This window comes from Hippoglossus hippoglossus, chromosome 3 (genome assembly GCF_009819705.1).
Source record: "Hippoglossus hippoglossus isolate fHipHip1 chromosome 3, fHipHip1.pri, whole genome shotgun sequence".
NCBI lineage: Eukaryota > Metazoa > Chordata > Actinopteri > Pleuronectiformes > Pleuronectidae > Hippoglossus > Hippoglossus hippoglossus.
Genome location: NC_047153.1, coordinates 18,984,797 through 19,008,036, shown reverse-complemented (window position 1 = coordinate 19,008,036; position 23,240 = coordinate 18,984,797). Strand labels below are relative to the sequence as shown.

Below are 23,240 nucleotides of genomic sequence, written 5' to 3'. Positions count from 1 at the left end.
CACAACTAGCCCAATGCAACATGAGGACACAAGGCCGACACCGTTTAAACAGAAAGCAGCCGCAACTCTAGACGAGGACACAGATACAGAAGGAATGAGTTGGTAAGTGTCGGGCCGAGGTGATGGTGACAGCTAAAAGATAATCACTACTTTGTTAATGAAAGCTAACAGGTTAACAGTTATTCAGGTCGCCGCCACCGAACCAGCAAGCATCACTGAGCTGCTTATGTTGAGCAACTTTACGCTAATGCTAGAATCTTTGGTCTGGTACCTTAGCTAACCAAGCAACATCGCAATGAATGTTAGCTAACTAAGGATGATGTGCTAGACCTATCTACTCTATGTACCAGTCTGACTACAGTCAATATGTGGGGCTGCATAGTTGAGTCTATAATTGTATTTCATCCATGCGGATAATTTGGGGATGACATAAATGCCACAAATGACATGTTCATCTGTGGTTACTCTCAAAACTGCATCGATAAAAAAAAGAGGGCTACAGGTTTAAATGTGGGTCATCCAGCTAAAATAGGTAGTTGACTCTTTTTCTCATTGCCTGTAGATAAGTTTTCCTCTGTTGGGACTGCCTGAGCCAATCGCTGCCGTGCAGACTGGTGTGTCAGGGCCTCTATGTAGAAACTTAAGAAAAACATAGGGACACCTCAACTTTTGCTGCAACTCTGTGGTGTCATCTGGCACATTCCTGTTGCATTAGTTTGTAAAGTGAACACAATATTAAATAAACCATTGCAACAGCAGATGAAATAGCTGCAGCCGTGTTAACTTTCCACAGTTATTAATCCTATCTTTGAGTATTACAAACTGTTGTGCAGTGTTTTGCTGTCTGATAATCTTTCAAATGATTAATCTGTTACTCAAACTGGACTTCATGGATCATATTTCTCAGGCTATAGGCTAAAAGCCTGTGGTGTTCTTGAAGCAAACTCCTCTGGAGACAAGAGGGTACAGTTTCAAATAGACAATTGCCATTTTGAAAAATTACAAACATTGCCAGACAGCCGTTTATCAGACGTGGAGAGGTACACACATTCTGTGATCATCTGACACACTTTGGTTGAAGCATGGTGACACCTTAAGGGATACAGTAGGACAGGACTAAGAGAGACAAAGCTTGGGAAGAGGGCTGGGACCTGGACTTTGATTTGGGTTGATGGTAGGCACCGGGGGAAGGTGGGGGCTGAGCGTAAGATTAAGACTGGGGCTGGGGCTGGTGAATTAAGGCCCCCCTGCCTCAGGGTGCTATTACACATCTATAATGAGAAAGGGAGAAGAGGGGGGCTTGTCTTTGCACCTCAGCACACCTTAGATTAAATATGCACAATTCCCATGCAAAATGGGCCAGGAACGGCCGGGACCAACGTTGCTGTCTAATCCCCCGTGCTGGAGTTGTTTCAGCCAGGGTTAACAGGCTCATCAGTCAACACAGGCTGCTTAGCGCAGGACATCAAGGCCATTTGCAGGTTTAAGTGTTTGTGATTGCTTCCCTTTCCAGATCCCATTGCCACCCCAACCCCCCACACACACTCCCTGTGCTGGCCAGTGAGCACATGAGCCTGCAATAAGACACACATGCCCATATATCAACCGTTTAACAGCATAGGTAGAGGTATGGTTATCACATAAACATCGGGCTGTTTACCAGGTGTACAAAACCAAGTTTTCTAACAGACACACATAAACACAAATTGGAAAGACAAGGTTCCCACACACAGAGTTAAAATAGATAGATAATGTCCACATACACAGTTAGGAGTGGGAATCCTATTTGCAATAACTATAAAAAGAGTTTTGAGAACAACAATGGACATTGATTCCTCAGGACAAACAGAACAGTGAAACACACGCGGGCAGCCCAAGAGCATCAAAACACATCTACCTGCAATCTGAACATGTATTCTTTAGGTTTTTAGGATGGCGAAACGTACACGTAAGTCTGTGTATCAGCTGTCTGCTGCATCCTCTGTGTCTGTTTGCATGGCAGCTTCATCACACCCATTTGCATTTCACAGCAGTGTTGACTTCAATCGCCAACACACAGCTGTATGAGAGGGCTGTCATGTTCCTCAAGTTAAGTCTGTGTGTCTGTGTATGAGTATTGTGCACTCAGCTATTTGATAGGCTGCGCACACACACCCACAAATACACGTGTACATACACACACACACACACACACACACACACACACACACACACACACACACACACACACACACACACACACTTGGTTTAAGAGAAACAGGGTGGGGGTCAGAGGGGCTGAAAAAAGTTGCAGCTAGGTACTGCAGATGAAGGCTGAGAAAAAGAGAACAAATAAACAAGACAGGGAGGGAAAGAAAGAGTGATGGCAGCAGATAGAGATAGAGAGAGGTGGTGATTATACCACACTACATACAGTATGGTTCAGTGGAGCATATCTGCACAGGGACAGGCGGTCCAATAAAGCACAGACATCCTTATCCGGCTTGTCTGACTGCTTTCTCTTACATCCATGTACACATGGAGAGGAAACTATCTAAATATCTATATCTTGACTTCGCCTCAGAATAACCATGACAACAAAGCATTTTCTGCATTTATCTTCAGTTATTTATCTTGGGTTATTGTTGTATTTCCTGAAATAGCATATTTTGTCATCACACGAGAATTTGTTGTTAGGTTGACTAAAATGCCATCTTGGTATCAACATTGTAGTCAATTTTAAAAGTGTTGTGCTACATTTTCCTCTGGGGTTTTGTTTTCTTAGTAATTGCGTTAAGACAATCAAATCTCAACAAACAATAATTTCATCATTATGATTTTAATTTACTTGTTATAATTTTACAAAGTTTAGTTCAATTCATCTAAACTCTCTGTCTTCCCAGCAGAAATTTAGCTCTATAGAACTCCATTGCCTAATGTTATCATTTTTCTAGATGAGAGAATTTGCTTGCAGAGCTCTGCCTCTTAGCTGTATTCATCAATGTTCACAGGAAGACCAAAGACAATTAGAATAAATACAAAAAATTATTTGTTTTCTTGAAAATTATTTAAAAAAAAACACCAGACCATAGTTACTTTGTTTTCAATTGTTTTGTTGCTTGCTTGTTAGTTGTCCAGTTTATAATTTAGTTTTAGATTCCAGCTGGAAAGGCCTTGACTTGGGCCTAAAAGTTGCATCCAGGCCCAAAATATAAATCTAAATCTTCTACTAAATCCTGCACATGGCGGGAGTTTTGAATCTGTGTTTATGTTAATTTGCCATCACCATTTTTATTTATTAGTTTTAAACAGGCGTTTGACACAAATTCATACAATTAAGTAAAAAAATTGGTCTGAAGTGACCCAAGTTAATTTGGTCAAGTCAGGTCCGACAGCTTTGAACATAAATAATATAGTTTAATGTCATTAATTCTCTTAAGTCACACCAAAATATGACTGCTAATCATTTAATTGAGACTGTCCATTTAATACCATGCTGTGTGCACTCGCCTCTCATCGTTACTCTGCATGCAGGCCTCACGGTGCAAAATGCCACTGTAATGGAAGCAAAGTGTTGTGCTAATTGATAAATCTGAGGTCCTGAGTAGGAAGGAGTGTGGCGGGGGGAATGTTTTACGGCTGTGCAAATGAAGGGGCTGCAGAGTTTTACACATGCCATAAAATGGTTATGGAGAATTAGCGTTCTTTCTCTCTTACTGCAGTTACCTATACACTAATGCAGCAGAGCTGGATAGATGGAAGGACATGACAACATATGAAATACGTACACAGACACACACATAAAAGTTGGACACATACGGGTTCACACATTTGCTGCCCCTGCCCATACTTCCATTGTCTCTACTGGTGGCCTATTTAAGTTAAGGTATTAACTGCTAATGAATACAGTTCCCATTAAATAGATCCCTCATACATCAGTCGTATGGATCGTTCTGAAGCATTACGGCTGAGGCCATTAAGAGGGAGCCGGTGTGTGCGTGTAAAAATGTAGACACACTTTTCCTGTCCCTGTTGCCTGAAGCTTCGCACCCACAACACAATAATGACAATCATAAAGCCACACCAGAGTAGCTGGGAGGAGACGATGGTGTGAGGGGGTGTGCGTTTGAGTGTGTGTTGTGGCGAGAGGCGGTAACAAGGACAATCCTGAGGCAACGTTATATATATGCAGTGGTCTGTGTATATGCATGTATTCATGTGCAGGCATTGTATGTCTATGTACATGTGTTGAGGATGGCAGGGATGCCTGTGCAAACGTGTGTTTGGGTGTGTGGCAGCTAGGGATGATTCTGCTCTGATGCTTGCTTTTGAAAGTTGTGACGGGTGCCAGTCTAATGCGAGGGGAAGGAAAGGCTCGGAGCACAGACAGACACAGACGTGACCACTCACTGTAGTGTACTTGATTAGCACGTAGCCCCCTAATTAGCAATCCTCTGTGGTTACAGGCAGTTCCGCTGGTGACATAGCTGATAACACAACCACAAAATGGACAGAGAGGGCTTTCCCACATTCACATTTGAATTAGTCATTGTTAGTGCAGAAGCTAAAAACCTCTGAGTACTTTCATCAACAATTAAAGTTCTTGGTTTCTTAAACTTTTTAACAATAAGAGGGCCATGCAGGTAAAGAAACAAATACTATGGAGCAGGGCAACGGGAAAACTATTACAAGAAAAAAGCTGTAAATTTACAAGAAAAAGAATTGTGCTGCCACTGAACCACCTGCAGTAGATGATCTAATCCTATGAGTATACTTACTCTACTGCAATTGGATTCAACAAGAAGGAAATGTGCTTGAGCTTTTAGCCCAGAATCATTTATGGTTAAATGGGTGAACCTAACGTACGTACAAGTGAAAAAGATTTATTGAGGAGATGAAGGTTTTGGCAGGCAAAGGCTGCGGGCAAAGAGGGAATGGCATTTGCAGGACGGAGCCAAAGAAACCTCGGCTGCAATCAGGCGGTGATTATTTTATCGGTCAACGTCATATCTGCCGTATTCTGTTGTTGGGGGGAATTCTGACCGGATCATTTTACATAAATCCAAGAGGACAGCAGAAGTTTCTCAAGTGCATAGAGGCAGGCTGCGTGCGAAGAGAGGGACTCAACCTGAAGTACAGGAAATCTGTGCCAAGAGTTTTGAGCATGAGCAGAGACTATGTTAAAGAGAGGGCAGGGTTTTGAGAGGAAGCATTAAAAAAACCTAAAATATAGAAAGAAGACCATTTCAAAGAAAGATAGAAAAGAAACCATAAGGGGGGTTGAGTGAATCTGGAGAGTGTACATTAGCTTATTATGTTTTGTGTGGTGAGCGTGACAGGCAGAGAGTGGGGGACAAACTTGCAAACACGACCTGATTCAGAGGCTTGAGGAAATAAAGGTTACTCAAAGAAAAATTGAAAAAACATTGGAAAACCTGTATATAACTTGCTTTCTATTGTGTTGTAGCTCCTGATGCAGAAAATCTCACAAATTTGTGGCTTTGATTTCAAAGAATTTTCAAGTTTTCCCCATAAATGTATGACTTTATAGTCGTACAGCATATTTAAGTTTTCTGCTTTAATTGACCATGGCCTTAATATGCCGTTGTACATATCAGTTAATGTTCTATTAAACAGCTGATTACTGACCTATGAAGCAAATCTCTGCAGTGGGTACTAGGAAACCAAGGCAGGGCAGTGTACTCAGTGTTTGGCAATGGTGAATTTAAAAAGGGCGAGTAGAGTTGGGTCAAGTTCAGCCAGTACCATGCAATTGGCTAAGGCCATTGGGATTCTGGAGGGATGGGGATTGGTGACGTGATTATGTGTGAACATGTGTGTGTCCTGACAGGCTGGGCCACGTTGGCATTGATAGACTCTCTTGCTGTGACACAGATGGCTAAGGTAAATAAAGGTCCAGGACTCATGGGCTGTTAGGGCTTGGTTAGGATTGGGGGTGCTGTGCTACATACTGCCAAGAGCTGTGATGGTCAAGCCAGAGCGCTACGGACTGAAACTAGAAAAAACTGGGGTATGCTAATGATGAGGCTACGAGCTGTGTCGAAGGCTGAAGCGCAGCTTTAGGTGATGATTACAAGCAGGCCTAGGTAATGTGGCAGAGACTGGGTGAGAGGGCTGTGGCTGGGCTTGAAAATAATTAGGAGCATGGCTGGATAACACAGCTAGATAATGTAGCTGGGGGGAGGCTGGCTGGGCACGGTAGGAAGATGATGAGTACCAGGGTTGAGCTGTCCACTCCATTGGCCCTCTGAGCTGTGACAAGAAGCTCTACTGGCTGCTGCTGTAGCTGGGGGTGATGCCAACGATAGGACTAATGCACTAATTACCAGAGCGAGAGAAAAGAGAGAGTAAATAGAGAGAGCTACGGAAAGATTGTGCGACAGACAGAAACAAGAGGTGGGGGGGCTGAACTCCGATGAGCTCTGAGTGACAGCAGCATGACATGACTGAGCTGAGAGCAGACAAAACTATCTTTATTATCTTCTTCAACAACTTCCTACGCAGCAGCAAAGTTATCACCGAGGAAATAGAGGTCAGCCAGCACAGGGAGTGGGGGGGTGCGGTGGGGGGGCCTGTCATTTGCGTGTACATGTGTGCACATGTTGTTAAGGCAAGTAAGAACATGTGATTATGTAACATCCATCAGAGAGATACTTAAATAATCAAGAATGTCTGTATGTGCAAAAACATGCACTATGTCTAAAATGATGGTTTAGCTGTGGACGAGCGGCACAATTTATCAACAGTTTACACTGTCAGTAAATAAATGCTACGACTTTTCAAGACCAAAGCCAAGTCCCTGTGTTCTCACTGCTGTCAGACATGGCTATCAGAATTGCACATATTCTGGTCCACCATTACCATCACCCTACTTGCCATTATTTTAAACAGGGTTCACTGATTGGTTGACTTGTGGCCTGACATACTATGCAAATGTCTGCAAGCATGTAGGCTGAGCAGTGATCTCCCCCAACAAGGAACCTGAAGAAAGGTATACGTTGTTTGTCCCTAGTCTCTGATACAACACTTGAGACCGTCTCCTGAAAAAGTGGCCCAGCAGCAGCAGGCGTTTGGACAGGACCTTCGCTGTCATGATTACAATAACAATGATGGAATTTCATCGCGGTTACAATAGTAAACATGTACATTTTACAGAATGATAGCATAATGGTCATAGTTCTGTTTGGGCAGAGAACCTATGTGCTCATTTTTTTAAAGGACAGTTTCTCACTATGATTGACAATGACTATTATTCTGTGAGCTAAATTACACCTGCTGCCTTTCACTTTAGTGGCATCATTGAAAATATTCATGTATCACACATGCTCAAATACCTTACAAGTGTTCCATCAATAGTGTATTAAACAAACACAGCATAGATCCATTGAGCAAAACTGATCCAACTCCCCCAACCACTGTTGTCAGCTGCAGGAGATCCCATTCACCCGCCCACTCACTCCCCTTACTTATTTATCTCCACTTCCTGGGGCAGTGTTAGTTCATTCTCCTGTCGCCGCTTTCTCCCCCTTCCCTTGCTCCTCTCTCTCTCTCTCTTGTTTCACTCCTCGTTTCCGGGCAATTGGGTCTGGATGCTAGTGGTGGGTGGTAAGAGGTTGGGGTGGAGCTGCTGGGAAACTTGCTGTGTGTGTGTGTGTGTGTGTGTGTGCTGGGAAGTGAGCTAATAAAGGACGGTGATCCATGAAAGGCCTTGAGCAAAGACACAGTCAATTACCTAATGCCTGGACCAGACTGCAGGGCCCACGCACACACATTCTCCCTCTACCATACTGACACACACACACACACACACACATGCATATACCTCATTTACGTATACATGGAGAGGGGGCAGTGGAGGGCATGAGTGGGAATTGTGTGTATGTGTGTGGCTGGGTGTGCATATGTGTGTGATGGAGAGCGGCGATTTATTAAATTGCTGTCACTTTTGACAAATTTGTTCAACTCAAGTTGAAAGGGTTAGGCCGCACCGCTTCAGTGTTTCCTCTTTTCCTTTAGAAAAGAAACCTTTCAGAGCGAAACCCAGGCAACCCCTGGATAAACCCATGACTGCTATCAGTCTGCCTCAGGTTGAAAGGTGGTGTATGAGCTGACCTCATGACCAAGCTCCAGACATGGATTTAATGTAATCCTGATGACGTTGAAGCAAAAAGATGAAGACCAGCATCTTTATTAACTGTGTGACCAATTTTAAATTATTCTAGGATTATTACGAACCTAGAGCAGACACTAAACTCCTGTTCCTTCCCTTTAGACCATTCATTCTGCTTCTCTCAGTCGCTCAGACTTTTGATCATATGGTTGAGGTTGTTCCATTAACAAGAGATGACAAATTAAGAAAAACTCTTTCCCAACACAGTCAGATTGATTTTCAGCTAAATTACTTTAAATGAAGTGACTCACAATAGCTCTGTTAGACAGACAGACAAGCAAAAATGATTGTAACATTAGACAACATGTGTTGTTGTGAGTCTTCAGTCAACAATCTTGACCATATGTGACAGCAGTCAGTTATAGATGGACCGTTAATGCAGGTGGACCACATCTACATTAGATGTGAAAGAAATTTAAGTATGTGTGATTTCACCTTAAAGGCAGGAAAGGAAGCATTTATCAGCAATGCATCTCTGCACAGCATGTTTAGTAGTTGGGTAAATGGCCTGTAATGAAGACTTCCGGTGTTATATATCCAATAACTAAATGTGCATAACAATAATATTAATAATTTCTGTGTTTGTAGTTTTAAACCTACCTCCTGTTGGAGTCAGTGTGTCATCTGCGATTTGAAGCTCTCGGCGCAGGCTGGCTGTGTGAAGGAATCGTTGCTGTGGTTCATTCTTCCTGTTTCTCTGATTGGAGAATAACAAGAAAAAACAACAAAAGGTTCAAGGCTGAAGTTCAGGTTAGTCTTTAGTCACCAGGTTGCTCATGAATCTATAAGGCAGAAAATGTAAAAAAATAAAAAAATAAATAAACAACACCAAAAAAAAGGAAAGTCTTGGTTAAAACACAGTAATGCAAGTTCCTTTATAAAATGTTAATTTATTCATTTAATTATTTGTGTGACAAATGACTGATAAAGGTTGGAGTGGCTACAAAGCCGGGTGGTCTTTTATACTGTAGTCAGGGAAATTATTGTGAGAGACAGATCAAATGGAGGGTTAATAACAGCACTTCACACACACACACAAAATAGATAAGCCTGTGAGTGGTAATGAGGCTATAGTCAAGTGTTTTAGTGAAGACACACGCATTCACATGCACAATCCCTAATTAAAACCAAGCCTTGAAATAAATCATGGATAGACTACGGCCCTGTTAAAAAACACAATATAAAGCAGTCTGGAAATAATCCTCTGGCATACACCCATTAGTTTTCATAATAAGGATTTGTCTGTTTTTCTAGTTAATGTTGTATGAATATTGTGTTCACAGGCATGTATATCTTGCTTTATATGCAAGAAAAAATGCATAACCAAAGAAAAGCTTTTAAACACTTACTGTATGTTCATTGAATGTATGTTAGAATACTTTTATAGTATAATTTGTGTGTTTTGTGTGTGTGTGTGTACATCGTTCTCACAGTGTGCCACCCTGGAGTGTTGTGGACTTGTGATGTTGTAGCTGTTTCTGGGCCTCCTCCAGTTGAGTGTAAGACGTCTGCAGACGCAGTGTCAGGTCAGGACAACGCACGCACTGATCCCACACTTCCCCTGGCTGTTGGAACAGACCCTGTGCAGACCCACAACCACACCAACACACACAGAGACACACAAGAATCAGATAATGATCACTGTATCCTTCTGTTCCTCTTTCCTTCTCTGATCCCTCTCCCACAGGTAGGGATGGCTTACTGCTAAAACCAGAGGCCAATCCACTGCATCTCTCCAAGAGAGAAGTAGAGAGACAGAGAGAAAGAGAGAGTGAAGAAACTGATATGTAGAGACAGAGAAAAAGAGTAAAACTAAGCATGTCAGAGGAAATGGGATGCAGAGGGAAGAGAATGAACAAAGATGGAGAAAATAGGAAATAAATACACATTGAGCTGCATATCTATTGTCTTGTCTGATTAACCACAGATTTATGTTATTTCATAAGACTTTTTTTTTTTTCCTGTTCCCATTGATAATATCCTTTATTCTCATTTTATTTCTCATTCTCTTTGCATTTATTTCCTCTGCTCTGGCAACATCACAGCACTGAGCTCATTGAGAGGACTCATCAAAAAGTAGAAAATGTCAGTGTATGTGTAGCGCTTCGAAAATAACACACGAGAAAAGTTAAACGATATGTAACCCACATTGTTTTTTATGTGTTTTAACAACTTTTGACAACAAAGAGGTGCTATATGATGCAGGGATAAATTAGACTTCAAAAGATTAAACACATCGTTGGTTTTGGTATTTTATGTTGAGTTATTAAGAATAAAATTACAAAGATAAAAGAACATCATCATTATCTTTGATTCTTTCTTTGAGTGCTTGAATTGGAGATGCATAACATGTATATTGTGTTTCCCCCTCAAACTTCCACACAGAGTTTTGGGACCAAATCTCAGAAAACGTCAGTTAAACTTGAAACAGCTGTCTGTCATTTCCCTCCATGTACCATCTTCTTGACATTGTGACTCCTTCCCTGGAGTGATGTTTCTGATGCCTCCTGATAGATCAAAGTTACAAAGACAGAGAAGGGTTGTTTTTAGCAACAAGATTTGGGGCCAACCCATGTCTAACCTCGCTTCCCCCGCTGCATCCCCTCAAGACTCCATTGTGACTGTCACACGATTGCTCTGAAGACACAGAACACTTGTGAAACCCTGTTACGGTTACTGTCATAAAAAGTAAATGTTAAAGAGATTTCAAAGAAAAAACAAATTGAAATCTTTGAAAGCTTTTGTAATTTCAAAAAAACAGGCGGTGATTTTTAAATAAGTCAAGGAAAGCTGAGGACATTGCCACTGATGTAAGAAAGGTGTAGAAATGCAAATCTCTTCTTCCTATGTTTATTCATTCTATTTTTGGACAAATAGCAGGGATGCTGTTTTTGTTTTCCATTGGTGAGAACAGCATGTGTGAAATGCCAACAATTCTTCATGAAAAGACATTTGAGTTAATATACCAAACAAATGTTGAAACTTTTATTTGTCTGGTGAATATAAGCAACAAACTGCATCCTCTAAACTTGTGTAGTTGTAGTGTATACACTCGTTTTTTTAAAGTCATGCGTAAACTTTGTGTAGTTTAGATTAATTTAAATGTTGTTGCTATGTTTGAGGTGACCTTCAGTTGTTGTTGTTAAAAAAGGAGGGAGGATGGGGGGAGTCGTTTGGGGGGGGTTGGGGTAAAGAGGGAGGGACAGGGACCCTGTCCTTGCTCCTATCGCCACAGGATCGGTGGCCTGGCCTGACCACTTCCACAGCCAGCACCTCAACCTTATCCATCACCACTAGATAGTTATCACAAGAGGGAAGGGTGAGTGGGAGGGGGAGAGTGGGGATGGGAATAGAAAGAAAGAAAGAAAGAGAAGGGGACTTCCTGCACGAGTCACAGGCATAAAACAAAAGAAACACAGGGAGGCCGAGACGGAGGAAGACATCTGTGTATAAACATAAGTGATGTATTCTTCTCCATGTCAGCACAAGGAGACTTTCCTGACATCATTAATGAACTAGCTCTAACTACAGCCAGCTGTCTGTCTGTGTGTGTGTGTGTGTGTGTGTGTGTGTGTGTGTGTGTGTGTGTGTGTGCGTGCGTGCGTGCGTGTGCGTGTGTGTGTGCGTGAAGTGCAGCTAATAAAATGAGACAAACCCATGCCTCATTTCTGCTCACTTACTGTATGTTTTACATTGCTAGAAACTAATAATAGGGAAAGCACGTTGCCATAAAGAGCTATAGAACGTAAATAACACAAATGCTGAAGTGACTCCTCATCAAATCGTTAACATACACACACACACGAGCACGCACAAAATCGCACACCTACATTGACACATGCACAACACATAGCCACAAATGCACAACTGGACTATGGTAAATTGTAATAAGATAAATACTAAGCTGACGGCCACTCTTTACTGGTCCAGTTAAACAGAGGTTTTGATATTAGGACTGAATTAATTAGCAGGTCATTGTTGGGAAAACAATAACATTAACAATAACACTTCTATTCAGTCCCAGTGAGTTGTGAGTCAACAATGCATCCAACACTTATCAAGAAAGAAAACTTCAATGAAATGCCCATGTTGCTCTGTCTAGTCCCAACTAGATACTAAATTACATTTTTGTTATAATATCTGTCTCTCTGATGCATATTATACACTAGATATATGCTTCCATTGGCCAGTACCTTCAAAATAAATTCTATATTAACATTAGAAGGGCACTCAGTATAAGTGCATACCTCCGCCAACAGCCAACAGTCAACAGTCCCTTTATGAAACCACATTTCAATCACTCACAAATATCAGTCCTCTAAACATGCCTGAATTTCTCATCAAGATTCCTGAATTACTATCTGAGGAATTAACATGTTGAAAAACACCTCATCTCACAATGTTAAAGTGAAAAAAAAATCCTGGATCCGCCCCCTGATCCGGATCTGCACCAAAGATTAATGGGCTCTTTCCTGACCCAAACCTGTCCGACAGTTTTTTGCATAATCCTGCTAAATATATACGATTGGATAAAAGAAAAGCAAACAAAAACATGACCTCCTTGGTAGAGGCAATACACTTACAGAATTCCACACTAAAGTAATATTACATACGAATCACATGTGCCTATCACAGCACGGAACATACCGGTGGAATAGGTGACATTGTATTGATGAGGAACACAAATGAGAGCTGTGTATGGGCACTGTGGTAAAGCTACGGTTGATGGTGACACATAGCCACACAGTCACACATATAGTGCTCACTGAAATACACTAAACGGCTCTGAGCTGTAGCCCCCAAGAGAGCCGTCTGCCATGTTTTAATGATGTCATTCTTCTTTAAAAGGACTTTTAAAAGGCTCTGTGCTTTCATCAAGAACCCTCCTCCATAAAGAAAGAAGGGAATGTTAGAGAGCTCTAATAATTAGTACATTACTTTGTGAGGGGGAAGAATGAGGAAAGGAGGAGGAATAAAGCATCTGCAAGAGGTTTTACAATCTACTGTATGTCAGTCGAGTTTCTCATTTATATAATTGTCACCTATCTCCACCTGAGTGTGTCTGTCATGGCCCTATAGCTCTGACCCTCTCACCTGCTGCTTCCTGTTGGCAATGGGGGGCAAAATGGGCTTGAAGGAGCCGGTTCTAGTGGGTTTGATCCATGGGGATCCAAGACTCCCACGGAAACTTGGGGCTGTCGAGTCAGGCATGCCCAAGAGACCAGCCCTGCCTATGGGAACAAGTCTGGTGGGGGCCTGGTACTTGACCTGCCTCAGCAGCAGCTCTGTCTCATGGGGGGCTGGCCTGAATGGAGAGTTGAAGACCCCTGGGCACTGGAGAGAGAGAGAGCGAGAACAAGAGAGGGAGAGACGTTAACCCTGTATAACACAGAAATTGTGAGACTGAGGGAGACAGTGTATCCGTATGAGCAATGTGGTTTGATTAGACATGTACATGTATGTCTCACTGGCTATGAGATATACATGTTAGAAATAATAACTGAAACTGAAAGTATCAGGTAAAATGGAGTAAGGATGAAACGCAGATTCAAACCAAGGACACTGATTTTGTGATTTTAGATATCCTCCTGGGTGTTTTACTCCCCGATCACTACATTGTGTTAAAGTCCATTTGGAGTTTGGGAAAACCACAAAGTAATTTTGTTTGTCAGGGGAACCATTTTAGGGAAAATTATAGAACAGCCGGCTCCTGGGACAGCTTAAAATGAAACAGACAACAGTTTGACATTTAAACTGTTACGTTCAATGTTCTAAGGTAATTTCAAACATCAGTTTTGTTAACAACTTCTTCATGCAGTTTTTCATGTTTGGTCTACCTAGTTATTGCCCTTCATATTAACCACAATACCCCAAACTTGTGGAAACTGTGACAACAAAAAAAGATGTGCTCCCATTGACAACAGTTGTGGAACTTCACATACCACTAAAGGACAATTTATTCTTTCTCTGTCTTATCTGCAAGAGTAAACTTTGGAGTCCATGACAAAAATGTTGTCATCTACCTGTGTCCGTAAGGGTCTTCAAAGACAGTTATTTGAACATCTTTATCACTTCGATCAACTTTGTGGTGCATTATCAACATCAGCCTACTGTATGTCTGAGCCTTAAAGCATACACCTGGGAACCTGGGAAATGTGTGCACTTCACACAGACACTGTACCAAACCTACTACAGGGATAACTGCATCTGTCTCAAATGTGGCATCGTATAAGACTTGTATCTCATTTCTCAAAAGCACAAATACACATGTGTACACAGGTTAAATTAATACGTTTCCTCCGCTGTTCTGAAGTGAGGTAGAGATTTGCCACAGACAGACTCATTAATAATTTTTCAAACCACAGTGATTCTTTTGGCTGTAAGTTAATTACCAGACCAAAGCTTGGAGTTGGAGGACTCTGTATCTACTCTATATGCTAATAACACCGCTTGCTATTTAGGCCACTCTAAAAGACTCGGACACCGGAGAGAGAGAGAGAAGAGAGAAAAGGCTTAAGTGGGAAATTACTCCCACCATATCGACCCAAACCTCACTCTTTTAAAATAACATATTAACAGACTGGTTAATTAGTAAATGTTTCATTATTGGGCAATGAGCACTTTAAATGTCAAGTGAGTTGAAAGATATTAATTCAACTCCAATGACCCTAATTTCTTCACCTATGGGATGTAGACACAACTGGAGGAGAGGAGCTGACTTCTTACTGATGCATCTCAATCTCATGATGCTGACAGAAGAGCTAATGCATTATTGTGAATGTGTCATGATGGGCAGATCACTTCTTAAAACTGTTGCCAATTCTTAGCTCAATCCCATTTTTGGGAACGTGATATTCTACAATGCCTTGAGTGTTTTTTTTCCAAATTGTGCAGTGACTGAATAACCACCATATTACAAAAAAACTCAATTTCTTTATTGCTCACTATCAGTTTATGAAATGCAATAGAGATGAGTGCACAGATCCACCTCAAACAGGAGAGGACAGAAGGATGGGGACATACACACCACACAAACACATACACAAACGTAAATCTCACCACTCCTAAAGGCACACACACACACACACACACACACACACACACACACACACACACACACACACACACGCCTAAGAGTACCAACCTAGCTACGGGAAGAGCAATGATGTTGACCTCAGGAACACACCTTCTCTGTCTCTGTCAGAGGGACTTGGGGCCTTTTGGTAAGCTGTGTGTGTGTGTGTGTGTGTGTGTGTGTGTGTGTGTGTGTGTGTGTGTGTGTGTGTGTGTGAGTGTGCGTGCGTGCATGTGTGTGTGTGGGCTTGGGTTCGAGAAGTGAGGAAGGATGAACTGTGTGGGAGAGCCATCTATTCACTGCTGACAAGGTCAAAGCTACGAAGGGAAAGAGTCCCCTGCCATATGCAGAGAAAGAGAAAGAGAGAGAGAGATATACAGAGAGAAAGAGATGGACAGAGGGCGGGGAAGAACAGACAAACTTTTCTACTTTCTTTCTTTATTCTCACTATTCATAAATTACCCAAAATAGTTCATATGCGAAATGATACAAACCAATCCAATCCAAAGCATTTGCAGAGTCAAACATGACACAACAAATGCAAACTCTGCTGCACTCCAGCTTACACTATTTTCATATTTGACCGTTTTAAAGTTGTGAGTGTGTGAGCATCTCAGAAGAACATAGGATACTCGCAGGAAGAAAAGTAGTGAGCCAGATGATGACGATGCTGTTTGCATAGGTATGCAGGAGAGAGAGAAAGAGAGAGATAGAGAAAGTGAGAGGAGTGTTGGTGCTGAATCAACAGTGACCAGTGTGCTTTGTCTTCATTATGATCCCAGTAGGGAGTCACAGAGATGTGTGGATGCCACACACACACACACACACACACACACACACACACACACACACACACACACACCTGTGCCAGGGGAATCACTGAAATATCCACTCAGCACATCAGAAGAGCCATGAAGACACACACTTACTCACACAAAACTACAGCCAGTTTGTGAAGCAACTCCCTAGTTGTACCTCATTACCTGTTTAAGTCGCTGCATGTTTAGCTGCGCATGTGCATTCATGTGCACGTACGTACTGCCATGTCTACATGACTGCCTTTGTACAAAGTTTAGTGAGTCTGTGATGTTGCCTGAGTTCTCGAGATCAAACATTTAACCGACCACAGACCACCGCGACACCAGATAATGACAAATTTGCTGTAAGTGTAAGTGTGAATCTGACATGATTTCTCATTCACCGTTGAAACTTTAAATAAAGTCAATATTGCACTTACGGATTATGAAGCGAATATTAGTTTGTAACATGAGTAACTACCAATTATTACTCTATGTGAGCCATAACTATACAATTACTGTTCAGTTTAGAAAAAATGATTAGTATAATTATGATAGGTTTAAAGCAGTGGTGGGGAACATCAAGCCTCAAAGCTACATCCGGTCCAAGACTAATTGAAAAAGATTTATAAAGCAACTCAGGAATATACGGAAGCGTATTGCATTCACTTGAGAAAAAAGAAAATCCAGAATTCTTTTTCTTTAGGAAAATTATCTCGTTAATTTTTAGGAAAAATCTAAATCCCATGAGAAGCTCTCACCGCCACAGAAACTACGGCTGTTGCTGCATATCAGCCCAACCCTGATAAGCAACCGACAAGAGTTTCTCCAAATGCCTCAAACCCAAACCAAAATACCCGGATGATACTAAACAGGCAGTACATGTTTGCTTCAAGTAGCCGTGGTAAATGACGTACCACCATTTAAGTTTTGCCTCTGGTGAGATATTTGTGTGAGAACCAACCTGCTTTGTACTGAGGAGGTGATGTAACCGGTGCGCTTGGTAAACCCTGTTTGTTTGCTCTTTTACGACCTGCAGACAATCTCTCTCTCTCTTCTGAAGTTCCTCAAGTTCATCCAGCTCCCTCCTACAGGCAAAACACACAATAACAAACATGCAATTTAAATTCCAAAATGTCATACCAATGTACATGATGGCAAAGTCATCAAAGTAAAATATAAATATAATAAATACAAACTGTAGAGCACAAAAAAGATGAATAAGTAACATTAATTAATAATTAATAATTACACTTACACAATATTTTATAGTAACATAAACAAAATGAATAAATCATGCTTGAGTAATAGTTCCCTGTATAACATATCTTTGTTTGCTAAATAACAATGATTGATTGGATGGCTGCACCTAAATAACATTTCAACTCTACATCACTTGCTATAAGAATATGAGACTAAACTTTTTGATAAAACGTTTTTAAACAAGTCCAAGTAATATGCGATATAACTATAAATACTGCATATAACTTAAAGAGTTATATTGCATATTAGCTTACATCTTAAAACTGTATACTAGAATGAGAGACATGTGCACAATGTAAACTTAAGGTGTGTTTGTGCATGTGTGAGAGTGTATTTAAAACACATTTTTAATCATACATTTTTCAATTCCCTTGAGTTTCCTCAGAATGAATGAATAACTACCTAACAGTAACAGAGACACTGGTACGGACATGAAAAGACAGAGAAGCTGTGGGAGAAAAACAAGGCAATGAGACTGCAGGGATGGAAAAACGCTAAATGAGAGTGCGAGAGGCTGTAAGTGGGAGGATGATGGATATATTTCATCACAGCAGCCAGGACAGGTCTGTCTGTGACATCTGTTAAGCGAATCTGGCTAAATGGGATGCATTAAAAGCCCATACACAGCAATTTCATTCCGCAATCACACAGCCTTATTGTTGCAGGGGGGTAATAACTTAAAAAGGGAAGTGGAAACAATTACTAAAACACACATGCCATGGTAATGTGAAAACACACACACACACACACACACACACACACACACACACACACACACACGCACACACACACACACACACACAAAACAACGAGTAAAACCAATCTAATTCAACAAGAGCAGTTCCAATAGGAGTTTAGTCAAAGCTCATCAACAATCCTTAGTCTTTTTTCCTTTTTCTTTACTCTCCTTTTTCTCTGCCCAACTTCCCTTTTCAATTAAAAACCTCAAATCACAAATCTGAATGTTCACGGTGTGTCTGTAACGTGAGGTTAACACATTCTGCAGCTACTGACATTTATAAAGAAATCACAACACCCTTGTCATTGCCTTTGCATTCCCATTCCTTCCTCAGCACCAGATTAAATTCCAAAATAAATTAAATATGCAGAGCGCTGTGTGTGCATGTGTGTGTATGCACGTATTTGTGTGTGTGTGGAGTGTGAGAATGAGAGCAGGTCTATAAATGTGCCTCTGTGTGTGTGTGTAATATAAAGCACAGTTATTTAAGACTGTGTGTATAGATGTGGGACTGTACTGTATATCTCTGTGTGTATATATAGAGGTTCCTTGGCCCCTATTTGGTTAACTTTAAGTTTTGGTTTATTGTGCAACATTCAGGTTCACAAACCAATTGGTGCCTACGTGTATTAAAATATAAATTAAGTGTGTTTAGTTTTGTTGGTTCATGCATTCATACTGTTTCAAAACAGGCAGTTTTCAGAGGTCACAACCAGTTTGTATATGTATGTGTGTGTCTGAGCTGCCAGTGTTAAAGTGTGATTATATCAGTGTGTATGTTCATGTATGTGTATCAATGTCCATGCATCATGTGCACACACCTCTACTCGTATGTGTGTATGTGTGTGTGTGTGCATGTCTGGCTGAATGGCTGACCTTTGCTTCCCTGCCCCCAGCCCCAGTGTTATTAATTGCTGTGTAGTGGACAAAAGCCAAACAGATTTGTAACGGCTGAAGGCACCTCGATCTGTGTCGACCCAACCAGCCGCCACAACATACAACCCTCATTAGCCCTCTTCTGCACGCTGCAAGTGCTCTCTGCTTGTGTGTATGTGTGTGTGTGTTTGACTGAGTAAAAAAAAACGAAAGGAAAGAAAGAAAGGGGACAAAATTTGGAGAAACAAAACATTTCAATTTGCTTTTGAAGATTTGAATTGTGAGTTGGACACACTTCAGACAACTGTGATTCTTCAAGTCAAACTTTAGACTGAGAGCGACAGAGGTAACTGCCCATTCAGGGTCCAAGGTAATGTTATCTCCTGCCTTCTGCGTAGTAGTGAAATTATAGCAACTTAATACAGTAAAGTCTCTGTGTCCCCATATCTCATTGTTTGATATCTAGTGTCAAAAAAAAAATGGTATGCTTATTTCCGATCCATTGTAAGTTAGCAAGTTAGCCTGCATTAGCTGGGAAGGATAAATTGGTTTGTTTACTAAATTGCACAGATGACGCTGTCACCCTGAACATCTTGCCAATTGCTGTTCAAAAATCTGGTAGTTCAATAAAGAGGAAAAATATAATAAATTGCTGAATGTATTGAACATTCAAATCTGATTTGACAAAAACGTTCTTAGGAACAGCGGAACTGTAATCCATAACTTTCTCAAGTTTACTTTCAATTACATACTGAGAATGTGGACATTATTCTGTGAGACTTCATTGCTTTGAATTCTGATAAAGTCATGATATAGCGCAGTGCGAGCAGACTACAGATTACGTTGGATGGCTGCTGAACTGTTGGACAAGCTAATCAAGCTCACTTGAACTACTCTCAAATAACTGAAATCCTAACTGACATTTTCACCCTGGACTGTTAACTTATTAAAATGGCTAATACAGTAAAGCTACGTTTCTCACATCTTCCTCAATTATTTACCCCCTGGTTCACAGCGGGGGGTCAAGGGCTGATGGGATATCAGAAAGTGAGGCATTGTGGGACAGCAGGCCAAACCTGCGGTCGTCCGGTCCAGCACCGGAGCAGCTAATTGGCCAGGTTCTAAATATTTAATGGAGACTTGACCTGATTGGCTGTTTTAATTGCTCCAATTAAATGATTCAATAGCTGGCAAAGAGGGGGAAGTCAGCCAGTCAATTTAGACAGTGACCAGCTCAATGTATTGAGCCTTCAACACCCTCATGACACACAGTTTCCATTTAAGTGACTTACTGATTGATTAACTAATTCACTAAAGTAGTAAAACTAGTGCCACTAAAAAGGGGGAAGCAAACCACCATTCCAGTGTTGAAATGATGCCCCAACTATGTTTCTAATATTCTAAAAGAGAGAAAGATTTTCAATTTCATACATCTTCTATACTTTTCTTCACTGTTTCACTCTCAAAAGTAATTTCCTAAAGAGGCAGAGAGAGCACAGCACCCAGATTATACTTCAACACACACACACACGCACACGCACGCACACACACACACACACACACACACACACACTGAATATACAAATCCAATCAGACTGAAGGAGTGAACTTGTCTCCACCCAAACTGGATCAGAAAGAAAGAGCAGCAAAAAAGAAAGACTGACGCATAGAAGCGGAGAGTGATCGCAGGGCAGCCATACAGGCAGGCCCGCACTCTCTCCACCACAGCAGCTCTCCTTTCATGAATGTCCTTGAGAGGAACACAAGAGAGGGAGGAATGAAGAGACAGGAAAAAAAGTAGAGAAAGAAAGAGAGACAGCGTAGCAAGAGAAGAGAGGAATGAAAAGAAAAGAAAAAAACACTAGCGCTGCTCAGCCTAGCAACACCAAGTCTATAAATTCTCCCCGAGCTTCCCTTTTTCCCGCTCTCTTTAGGATAAGTTAAAAGATTTTGCCATGTCGTTGCGACATCACAGGAAGAATTATTTATCTGATTATGGCAGTAATAATTACCCAGCTGTTTATTGCAGATAGAGGAATAATTCATGCAGTCAACAGTCCGTGTTGGTGGCGGCGGCGGCGATGACACCAGCACATTTAGTAAATATGCAAAGCCGACTCACTCCTCTTTCCTAATTGCCCCCATCGTCCCACTGAATGCCCTTATTAAAGCCCAGGAACTTTAAGTGTCTCCCTGACAAAGTGATAAATTGTTGGGGTATCAAGGAAAACTGTGGCAGAGTGGGGACTGCGCCGGGGTCCTGACTTCATTAGGCTATGCAGAAGGAGAGAAAGGATGGATGAGGATGGACACTGAGACACGGTGAACCGGTGGCGGAGAGGGAGAAAAAGGTATAGAGCAAAACGGATGGAGGAGGACATGAAGAAAGATTGAAGGAGAGAGGTGAGGTGAGGGCAGGGGATAGAAGAAAAGGGTGGTGTAAGTAGCACATATTAGCTGGATGCTGTACCTAATGAAATGACACAGATGGTTTTGTGCGGGGGAGATCTGACACAAGGGAGAAAGAGAGACAGAGAGTCACAGACAGAGAGAGAGCGAGAGCGATAGAGAGAGTGAGAGAGGTTCGGCAGTCTATGTATTACTCCTATATCATTACCATGCACAGCCGATCAGCCTGCACTAAATGGGAACCATTAGTCCAACTTTGAATAATTTATGCAGCGGGTCGGACAGACAGAGAGACAGAGCGACAGAGGGAGGCAGCATGCTGCTGGATTAAAAAGTGGGCCTTTGCGGGGTGAGTGATCAGGCAGCGTGCGATCCGAGGGCTTAGCGGCTAACACAGAGAGGATATTTTAAATAAATACCAGCACAGCGTTAATTGATCGTGACCCCAGCCGCACTAAATAAACATGTCATTAACTAGAGAAGTGAAGTGACCTCCACACCCCAAACCGCTGTGGAGGAGGGGCAGTGTGCGTGTGTGTGTACGTACATATATATATATATATGAAGAGACTGCAGGTGTCAGACAATTCATAGCGAAATAATACAACAAAAGCGGTAAAATTCTATTCCGTCCTAAACTCGAATTTGTTTGCATAATTCTTTACTCCAACATTGGTCTAATCTAGTTCATCTCTGCTCTTTGTATTTAGCTATTCTAGAAATATAGCATGTAGAAAAGGTGGAAAGAGATGTGGATGACATTATAGAAATATACATTACTATTTGTCAGGACATGTTATTGTTATGGGCTGCAATATTTTTGCTGATCTTCTACAATAAGCTGAGACGTAAAGTGATGCTTTTAAATACCAATTTACTGCTTCATGTTCTTGTTTTTATAAAATGTGTATTCATTGGTTTAAATACACATAATATGTTTTCACAACTGTAAAAGCTTCGTAATGAGTCACGTTTGATTAAGAAATTGTACTACCTTTATGCCTTTCATCAGTGATATCATGAGTTGCGTCTTTCATCACTGGTATCATTTCTAAATACTTGTGTGTGTTTGTTTTTGTGTGACATAAAACTGAGGTGGCAACACTTAATGGACTTAAACAGCCTACCCCCCCCCCCCCCCCCCCCCCCACCAACCTCTAAAAGGGGCAAGGAGTGTGGAGGAAAGGTGGAACGCTTGTGGGGAAATGAGGGGGAAGTCAGTGATCCAAGGAGCACTTTAACAAATTTACATTTAATTTTAGCAGAGGCCTAAAGATATTTTCTGGTAAAATATATTAGCAACATTAAAAATGTGACTATTAGATAAACGTGATAGGTTTTTTTTTTTTGTCAAAAATAAAAGATGGCGTATCTCTAGTAGTAAGCCCTGGAGCACAGGGTGTTTTATTAATGCACGAGCTGTGGTTCAAATCAGAGGCTAATTTTTAATTTCTTCACATCGTTCACTTCTCCCTCTCTCTTCGCCCCGAGCGCTTTAGAGGACTTCTCTCTCTCTCTTCTTTCCACTCTACCACTATGTGTCTCAGTCTCTTTCATTCCTTTACTCTCCCCCTGTCCCCATTCTCTCCTTCTTAGGTAACACTATGGAAGTGCAGATGTTACCTACACCTCTCTCTCTCTCACACACCCACACACTCTTTAAGGTTACGGGTACACAAGTACACCTTTTAGCCAATTGCCTATACACTAATCAGGTCAATCCTGACTGACATGTACCAGCTGACTCCCTTCCAGTTCATATAGTAGACGATGGGTAACGCTGTATATTTTAAATACACACATGAAGGGTAAATTATATTAAACACAGTGAGACAGGGACAATATGAAAAATGAGAGATGAGAAATGGAAAAAGAGAAGTAGTGAAGCATTTTGTTTTAACTTGTACAACA

The 23,240-nt window shown here is 41.3% G+C and overlaps 1 protein-coding gene across 1 annotated transcript in view; it reads right to left on the bottom strand.

The window, feature by feature from the left end:
- spata17 (spermatogenesis associated 17) overlaps nucleotides 1–23,240 on the bottom strand; it is a 35,263-nt gene that overhangs the window by 5,585 nt on the left and 6,438 nt on the right. Inside the window, exons 6-9 of the mRNA XM_034580888.1 lie at nucleotides 17,007–17,130; nucleotides 13,265–13,504; nucleotides 9,602–9,750; nucleotides 8,771–8,867 (exon numbers count right to left, since the gene is read on the bottom strand). Of these exons, the coding sequence (XP_034436779.1) occupies nucleotides 8,783–8,867; nucleotides 9,602–9,750; nucleotides 13,265–13,504; nucleotides 17,007–17,130 (598 nt within the window). The 3' untranslated portion in view covers nucleotides 8,771–8,782. The remainder of the gene's footprint in view (nucleotides 1–8,770; nucleotides 8,868–9,601; nucleotides 9,751–13,264; nucleotides 13,505–17,006; nucleotides 17,131–23,240) is intronic.